Below are 10,000 nucleotides of genomic sequence, written 5' to 3' on the forward strand. Positions count from 1 at the left end.
CCTCTTATTCTCGGGGAACAACCCTCTTGTCTGGTCCACTTCCACAGGCTTAGAAATGGGAGGTTGAGTCCCAGCCTGGGAGGGAGGAGAAGCAAGGGCAAGAGAGGAAGGAGAGGTGGCCACAGCAGCTGCTGTGACAGAAGTAGTGGACAAGGAAGCCTCCACAGAAGTGGGTAGAAGGCCTTTTAGGGCCAACTTAGCCTTCCTGTCCTTTAAAACCCATGCAGATAGTACAGTCAGTACTCAAGTGGGGAATGCCCAAGCACATCACACAAAGAGTGTGACCATCTGCAGGAGACAATTTATGGCCACACTCAGTGCACCTTTTAAAGACAGGCTTGGGGTCAGCCATACCTCTACAAGAAAAATTCACACTAGAGAAGGAAAAGGAGAAGAAAAAAGTTACCTATTTCCCACTCACAAACCACTCACCACACACGCACACAACACTGAGTGGGGGGAGCAATACAGATTACAAACACTAAAAACTACCAGAAACTTTCTAATACATGATGCACCAGCGAGGGTAGGAGGAGAGGGAAACTACACTAAATGCATACACTGAACATTTTTAGAAAAAAGCTGCTTAAAAAGCAAAAACCCACTCACTAACTCAGAGCTCAGGAGATCATGATGCTTCAGACAAGCCACGGCAAATGAGATCTGGGGGTTGGAAGGTAGTGGAGGTGTACTACGGGTAAGGGGAGGAGCTTGGAGCTTGGTGCAGATGCTAGTGAATTTGCCAGCTTGGATCTGATACGGATCCGGTACCCACAGGTTCCACAGGTTGAAGACCAAATGAAGTAAATTACTTCAGATCAATCATTAGTCCATGCCAAATAACCAGTTGTACTGGAGCTGAACTGGCAGAACATATGTGTGTGTGTGTGTGTGTGTGTGTGTGTGTGTGTGCTGTCAATAAAATTAGAAAGCACAAAGTAGCTACCACATAAAACAGACAGAAATTTTAGTTTGCATTCCGAATGTTACATTACAAAGGTTTTTGGGTGGCATGTGGTACAGCTTCCCTTCTTCTTCTTTTGGCTTTTCCTGGTTAGGGGTTGCCACATCGGATCAGCTGTCCACTCATGATTGGCAGTGGAGTTTTACAGTGTCGAGTTGCCAGCCCAACCTTCCACAGAAAACACACACACGCACACATTCAGCTTCCCTACTTTAATACAATTCTGAGCTGTTACCAATGTGCTGTATTTAAGTTGTTGCTTAGTAAAGGCAGACAATGAAAAATGTATGACTTTTTAGTTGACCATAGATTTTTATCCACAAGGAATTACCAGGAGTTGCACCAGGGCAAGGCACCATAATGCAATTTATAGTGCATTGCAGCATCTCTTTACAGTGTATTCCATATACTAGTATGCTTCCTAACAAAGCATTACGCATGATGCATACTTTTCTATTAATGAGCTTAGTCGAGCAACTAAACCTCTGCATGGGTGACAGGAAAGCAACAACTAAATGTGGTAAAAGTTAGGAACCAGGAGAAGAAGTTAAGAATTAAGTGGTAAAGGAGAATCTTAGTCCCTGTTACTTTTAGGAGCACAGATGGTGCACTGAAAAACACAAGGAGAAGCTGGGATACTGCACTTTTTGGAGTCTCTGTTGGGGCATGTTCTGGTATAAGCAACTTATAATTACAGACATAAGGGAAATGCCGATTTCACCTATCATTTAAAAGTTATGTATTTCACACCACTGGGTATCTGTAATTTGAAATAGTTACCTCTAATTGTAATTTTGTAACTTTTACTACAGCAAGTAGCTGTCATTTTAGCCTGTCTGAACTTACAGAACCAAATCAGCTGTAGTCAATCTAAAAATGACAGACCATATGGTACTATTGGTAATATGTTTGTTTCTGACAAGGGACATGGGAAAGAAGGGCTCACTGGGTCATTTCATCTACATAGATAAATCATTTTATCAGCTTGCAGGACACACACACACACACACACACACACACACACACACACACACACACACACACACACACACACACCCCACAGGTGATGTATGTTACTACAACTAGATTGGGGGGGGGCTTCAACAAAACCATTCAAGTACTTCCTTTGTCGTGCACCACATATGTGCATGTGCTGTGCGATCACATTCATGTGCAAACTTAAAGAAAGATATAGCTCAAAAATCCACAGAAACTCTGTTGCTTTCTGCAAGCTCAAAACAAAAAGTTAACTTAAGCAATAGGCCAGTAGTTCTACAAGGGTTCCAGACACGTACTGTCACCGTATCTGTACTAAGCACTCCAGGCATAGAATTTGCTCACTGATACAATACCTACTAAAAGGTGCTCTCTAGTATAAAAATCCTTGCTGAACCACTAAATCTGTGGATAGAGCAAAGTGGAGAGCCAAAAGTGTGCAGCATGCACCAAAAAACTTCACCATCATCATCATCATCAGATTGTCCAGATGGTCACTGGTGGATCTTAGAACCATCATAGTTCTTGTGCCAGTTAGGTAGTGTGCCTCCATCCAGAAATGGTGCACCCACATTAAATAAAATGAAAAAGTTTTACAATTTGCACTTCATACTTTAACATGGAATAATGATTTTTTTCAAAAGCTGTCTGGCTTATCCATTTTGCCTTTCAGATATTTTTTTCACAACAGACAATAACCTGAAATACTCCATTATTTTCAAACCATCCTCATGTCATTAAAGTACAGTGAATGCCACTTAAATGAAATGTCTCTGGTAAAGACTATTTGAGATATGAATTTCTTTGTTCTATTTTGCACATTTCTTCCACAAAGCATACACACTTGTGCAACCTACCACCACCAATCACTGTACCACTGTGACTTAAGCATTAAAGAAAGAGTGTCTAGAAGCTGATCTTGTTTGCGGATTTTAATTATAGATATTGGAACAGACTAAAGTATGTGGTTTTATATGGAGGCTGCACAGATCATACCCCTCAACTGTACAGATTTTTGCAGAATGTCAAGATTTTTGCCTCATACTTTTGGCCCGTTTCTCATAAAATTCTGTTTTTTCATAGGTTCATAGGTAGGTACTAGGCTATCAGCCCAAGGGCCTAAGTAAGCCTAGCCAACAAAGTTCCCTGGCTTATGCCAACCCAAGAACGTTAATTTCCTGTGCCTCTGTTGAGCAGAGCCACAGACGAGATCCCCAGGGTGTATTTCCTATTTCCCATCCACTCATCAAGATTTTCCTTGAGGAGTGTTAATGAGGAACTTTGCTTGACATAGATGGGTAGCTTGCTCCAGAGTATGGGAATTCTCTGGGACAGGAATCTATCCCTCCAGCATGTCCTGTTTATTGTGGTGACAAGGTTTAGGTCCCTAGAGCGTGTAGCTTGGAGGGATTGGGATTTCTTTAAGTGTAGCATGTCCAACAGCTCTGGGTTTGACATAGCTTTATATGTTAGGCAGAGATCACCTCAGAGTAGGAGATAAGCTACAGAGTAAAGCTGGAGTTTTTTGAGACAGTCAGAGTAGGGCATCTGTTTATGGCCAGTAATCCTCTTTGTGAGGTACTTCTGTGGCTTTTCCAGCTGCTGCAGATGTCTTGTGAGGTACATTCCTAAAGGGGCGTTGTACTCTATAATGTGTCTAATGAGTGTCGAGTAGAGGGGAACAATGACCTCTTTTTTCCTGGATGAGAACCCTTTTGTGATGAGGTGTGCCACATAGAAGGATTTCCTGACTACTGTGGCAATGTGATTATCAAAGGAGTGACTACTGTCCACCTGGGTCCCAAGGTCTCTTATCACACATTCAGTGTTAAGAAGACTGACGCCTATGTGGTAGTTCATGGGTACAGAGTTTTTACCAAAGGGGATAACAATGCACTTTTTGGCATTGAGCTTGAGGCCATGGCTCTGACACCAGGCATCTGTCTCGGTGAGGCCCTTTTGACAAATCATTTAGGAATTAAATCAGAACATAATGACAGACATTTGAGATTCAGACTTCATAACCTTCAGAAAGTTCATGCTGATACAAAGCCTGTTATTCTATCAACTTTCTAAGTTTGCAAGAGCAATATTAAAGAATTGTCCCTATTTTTGGGCCTTTGTCCAGATTTCTTGCTGTAAGAGGTTGAAAGGTATGACACAGATCATCTCTTAAAAGTGATGGCCAATAAACGATAGATAGTATAAGCAACTGTCATGACTGCACACAGTGTTTTGTATTAAACAAGTACTTAGATTAATGGATAATACAAAACTGAAAAAGTGTTTTATTGGTTCATATTATCAGATGGTGCTGAACTGATTCTCCAGCACTATTCTCCAGCGCTATAGCCAAATTATGGAATGCCCCCCCCCCATAATAATCTCTCTACCATCATGCACCCACTTCAAAGCATTACTTAAAGCGCACCTAAAAACATGCTGGCTATGCCCTTGTAAATCTCCCCTCTAACTTCTTCCACTCCATCTACCCTCTACCTCTCTTCTACCCACAAACTACCTTTGATACAGCAAGCTGTGATACCTCCATGCCTATCTACTTATTATTTGGCAGTAACTTCTTATTGTAACAATTGTTAATATCTGCTATGACTCCGTGGATAGAACAGATGCTAGTTATCTACTGAATGTACTATGTTCTTCATCTGTAACTATGTTTGTAATATTTTAATTGCTAGGATTCTTCATCTGTAACTATGTCTGTAATATTTTAATTTGTGGCGCTTTTCTCCCCGGGCCTCCGCTGAAAATGGACCTGCGTCCAGTCAGACATTCCCAGTCAACAAATGTAAATAAATAATATATATAATATTTTAATGTTTAAAAACATAAAGCTTCATTAGTTTTTTACCAACAGAATGAATTGCTAAATAAAAAAAGTATGACAATTAAAGAAGTCCAAGATAATTTATCTTCTGGTTTAGTTATGAACCTATAATATGAAGCTGTATGTTACCACAAATGCCTGCTAGATGTTTCATAAATCTTTAATTGATATGTATGTAAACAGATGTTTTTTGCATTACAGCTGTATAACTCATCTCTTCTTATTTTCCAGCAAGCTCGAGTTCAACTTCAGAACCGACTTCTACTTTATCAACAGGTAAGTTTATCTTAAAAATACCTTCCCCATGACTCAGTGAATGAGTATATTTAAGCAATAAACCTAAAATGTAAAGGCTGTATATTGTTTGATGTGTGCTCTAAAGTGAGTTACATCATGTTAATCTACCTGGCAAAAGCTGTGATTTCTGCATACAATAAAAACATTCATAAATTAAAACTATATATATTTAAATAAGATTCTGTAATTGTGATGAAATATTTAGAATCTAGTCACTCAGTATGTCAGGGAGGGGTGTGTGTGTGTGGTTGTTCATTATCTTCAAAAATGGTGTTCAGTACGAGTTACAGGCTGCCAGCATGCTACAGGGAACATTTTTTTTTTATTAACTCGGTCAGCTTCCTCTATACTTTATATAGCTCTCTATAGCTTCCTCTATACATTGTGGGCTGTAGTATCGGGCAAGTAATGCTGTTATTGTACTGTAGGGGCGCTCTGGGGAATTAGCAACATGTAATGTTGGTTCTGTATTCTCTGGTAACTTGTTGTTTCCGGTGTATGTATGGCTATGGAGAAGTTGTGAACATGTAGCATGGGTGCGCACCTGAAGGCTCTTAATAAAGAAAGGCCTTACAACTCCAGAACCGTGTGGTCTCCTTATTTCCCAGGATATAACATATTGGCGACGAGGATGGGATGCCTCCGAGTCCGCTGCGAGTGAAAACGGCGGGGTGCAGTTAATGTCGGACGACGAAGAGACTGGGCCTGCCGGAGTTATGTCTGGTTCCATGTTGGGGTCGCTGGTTGCATACGACTGTCAGACCCAGACCTGGGAGGAGTATTGTGAAGTGTTGGAACATTTTTTTGAAGCAAACCAGATAATGGATGCGGGCCGGAAGCGAGCCATATTGCTGAGCTCGGTGGGCAGCAAGACGTACAGTCTGATGAGGAACTTATTGAGTCCTGATAAACCGGGGGATAAATCGTTCACAGAGTTGACGAGCTTGCTTCAGTCACATTATAACCCGAAGCCGAGTGCAATAGTCCAAAGGTTCAAGTTAAATTCAAGGACTAGAATGGCCAATGAAACGGTGATGGAGTATGTCGCAGTGCTGAGGGAACTGGCGCAACACTGTAATTATGGGGACAGACTGACAGAAATGCTACGAGATAGGCTCGTATGTGGCATTGCAGATGACCGCATACAACGCAGATTGTTAGCGGAGCCTGAGTTGTCGTTTGAAAAGGCCTTGAAGTTGGCACAGGCCATCGAGACGGCGAATAAAGACATTCATGATTTACAACCAAGAACCATCGAAGGGGTGGGGAGCAGGAGTGCTACCCCACTGCCAGTGCATAAAGTGGTCGGGGAGCATAAATCACAAGGGAAGTCTGGTCAGTATGCTTGTTACAGGTGTGGCGGGGAACATCTGTCAAGGAACTGTCGTTTTTTAAATGAAAAATGTCATGCTTGCGGGAAAAAGGGCCATGTGAAGAAAATGTGCCGATCAACGCCCTCTAGGGATCAGCCGAGAAAGGGGGAGGAAAAGAGCAGTATGATGGACAGAAAGGGAAACCGGAAAATAGAACGGCAGTATGCACACCACATGCGTGAAGGTACAAATCAACACACCAGGGAAGAAGAGGAAGTGTTTACTATGTTTAACATGAAAGAGGCCAGGTGGGAAAGAGTCGATCCCATTGCAAACCAGTTGGACTTAAATGGTAAAATGGTGCAGTTTGAAGTGGATACAGGATGTAGTGTGACAGTTCTGTCCAAGGCTGAGTATGGAAAGTTATGGCTAAAAGAAGCTCAGGGGCTGCGGGACTGTTCAGTGACTTTGAAAACATATACAGGTGAAACCGTTCCCACACTGGGGATGGCTAAAGTAACTGTAAAACATAAAGATAAAGTCAAACAGTTGCCAGTCATGGTGGTAGCAGGTAACGGACCAAACCTGTTAGGCCGGGCGTGGCTAAAGGAGCTGGAAATGGGTTGTCTACGGCTCCATAAAGTAGAACAGCAGGGGCTGGCTTTGCAAGATGTGCTGGAGAACAATGAAGAAGTGTTCAAAGAGGAACTGGGGACCTGGAGGGGTCCACCAGCAAAGATACACGTTAAAGAAGACGCAACGCCAAGATTTTACAAACCCCGACCCGTACCATACGCAATGAAGAAGAAAGTGGAGACTGAGTTGGAGCGACTCACCAAGCAAGGTATAATTGAACCAGTGAAGTTTTCAGAATGGGCGGCACCAATTGTTCCAGTATTAAAGCCAGATAATATGGTACACATATGTGGGGACTACAAGCTAACAGTGAACCAAGTTTCGAAACTGGAGCAGTATCCATTACCCAAGGTGGAGGATGTATTTGAAAAGCTGTCGGGAGGTGAAAAGTTTAGTAAACTGGACCTCAGTCATGCATATCAACAAGTAGTTCTGGAAGAAGGGTCAAAGGCATATGTCACCCTTAACACACACAAAGGGCTGTTCCAAGTCAATCGTTTACCCTTTGGGGTTTCCTCCAGTCCAGCTATTTTCCAGAGAATAATGGAGGGACTGGTGGCAGGAATTCCGAAGGTGGCTGTGTATCTGGACGACATCCTGTTGACGGGTAGGAACAATTGCGAGCATCTGGAGACTTTGAATGAGGTGCTAAGGCGACTGCGAGAGGCTGGTTTACGGGTGAAGAGGAGTAAATGTGCTTTCATGGCAAAGGAAGCAGAGTTCCTGGGTTACAAGGTGGATGCCTCGGGCCTACACCCCCTGCCAGACAAGGTAAAAGCCATCCAAGAGGCACCGGCACCCACAAATGTTACAGAGCTGAAGGCCTATTTAGGCTTACTCAACTATTATAACAGGTTCCTACCAAATCTGTCAACGCTGTTAGCTCCTTTACATAAACTGTTAAGGAAGGAGACCCTGTGGACGTGGCAGGAGGAACAAGATAAAGCGTTTGAGCAGTCCAAGGAACTAATGCAGTCTTCAGAGGTTTTGGTGCACTACGATAGTCACAAGGACTTAATTTTGTCATGTGATGCCTCACCTTATGGGTTAGGGGCCGTGTTGGCACACCGTATGCCAGATGGACAAGAAAGACCCATTGGGTTCATGTCACGAACCTTAACACCAGCGGAGTCAAACTATTCCCAGCTAGACAAAGAGGGTTTGGCTGTAATGTTTGGAATTAAGAGGTTCCACAAATACCTCTATGGCAGGAAGTTTACTGTGTGCACCGATCATAAGCCTTTGTTGTCACTGTTCAACGAGATGAAGGCTGTGCCTCAGATGGTTTCTCCCCGCATTCAGAGATGGGCTGTAACATTGAGAGCTTATGAATATGAAATTGTTTATAAGCCCGGGAAACACCATAGTAATGCGGACGCGCTGAGCCGTCTGCCGCTACCGGGGCCTCTCCAGCGAGAGGAAACGGAAGACCGAGTGTTGATGATGGAGGACATCACGTTGGTGTCAGCGAAGGAATTGAGCGAATGGACACGAAACGACCCGGTGTTGGCTCGAGTGTTTCAGTGGGTCCAGCAAGGCTGGACAACACAACAACCTGATCCAGTTTTCCGGCCTTATGAGGTGAGGAAAACAGAGCTGAGTGTGCAAGATGGATGCGTGTTGTGGGGGGCACGAGTGATAATTCCGCCCCCAGGAAGACGTGCACTTTTACAACAGCTGCACCAGGGTCATGTGGGCATCACCCGAATGAAGGCCTTAGCACAAAGTTATTTCTGGTGGCCAAAGTTGGACCATGACATTGAAGTCGCTGTGAAAGAGTGTAAAACCTGTCAGCAACATCGCAGCTTACCTGTGGCGGCACCACTACACCCATGGGAGTGGCCGAGTAGACCTTGGCAGAGACTTCATATAGACTATGCAGGGCCTTTTATGGGGGCAATGTTTCTGATAATAATGGATGCTCATTCTAAATGGATGGATGCCTACCCAGTCAAAACACCCACTTCCACCACTACCATTGAATGCCTGAGGAAGAGTTTCAGTAACCAAGGTTTACCAGAGACTATTGTATCCGATAATGCTTCATGTTTTATGAGTGGAGAGTTCAAGGGTTTCCTGGAAAAAAATGGCATTGTACACGTCACATCAGCACCATACCATGCGGCTTCAAATGGCTGTGCTGAAAGGGCTGTCCAGACCTTTAAAGCGATGATGAAAAAGGCCGGAGACGGAAGTATGGCAGCCAAAGTATCAAGGGTGTTATTCAACTACCGCATTACACCCCAGTCTACCACGGGATTGTCCCCTGCCGAGATGTTGCAAGGACGGAGATTAAGATCAACATTGGATCTGGTGCATCCAAACATCCGAGCTAAGGTAGAGAGGATACAGTGAAGGCAAAAAGTACATCATGATCGACGACGGAAAGAGAGAAGTTTCCTGGAGGGAGATGCCGTGATGACGCGAAACTTCAGTTATGGACCTAAATGGATTCCAGGGTTTATTGTCAAGAGCACGGGTCCCCTGTCATACCAGGTGAGGTTGAATGGAGGTTCAGTGGTGAGGAGACATGTGGACCAGATTCTGCGGAGTGTGCAGGAGAAGGACTCCATGGAACTGCAAGCCCCGGAAATACCGTTAGTTTCGGGAGAAGGGTTCGCAGCGGCCGGAGGATCTCCGATATTGGGGGCCGAGGGAGACTGCCGGGACTTGGAAGGAGAGGTTCCCGAGGACCCAACTTTTCCAGGGATGGGCACACCGATACCAGAGGTGGTAACTGTGACACCGGAGTCACCTAGGGTGGTACCATTGCGCCGTTCTAAGCGGGCACTGGTTAAACCTAGTTACTTGAAGGACTATCAATGTTACAATTGCATGTCTAGCTTAAAAGAGCAACCTAACTCGATTGTAGGGTAACCGTTTAATACTAGCCGGGTATTTAGAAATTAAGTGCCTAGATGGATTGGTTTTGGCTTGCTCCCTTGT

The 10,000-nt window shown here is 43.9% G+C and overlaps 1 protein-coding gene across 1 annotated transcript in view; it reads left to right on the forward strand.

The window, feature by feature from the left end:
• CD34 (CD34 molecule) overlaps positions 1-10,000 on the forward strand; it is a 424,855-nt gene that overhangs the window by 235,982 nt on the left and 178,873 nt on the right. The window contains exon 4 of the mRNA XM_044077137.1: positions 5,040-5,084. Within this exon, the coding sequence (XP_043933072.1) occupies positions 5,040-5,084 (45 nt within the window). The remainder of the gene's footprint in view (positions 1-5,039; positions 5,085-10,000) is intronic.

The sequence above is a fragment of the Protopterus annectens genome, chromosome 7.part0 (assembly GCF_019279795.1).
Source record: "Protopterus annectens isolate FY-2018-M chromosome 7.part0, PAN1.0, whole genome shotgun sequence".
Lineage (NCBI taxonomy): Eukaryota > Metazoa > Chordata > Ceratodontiformes > Protopteridae > Protopterus > Protopterus annectens.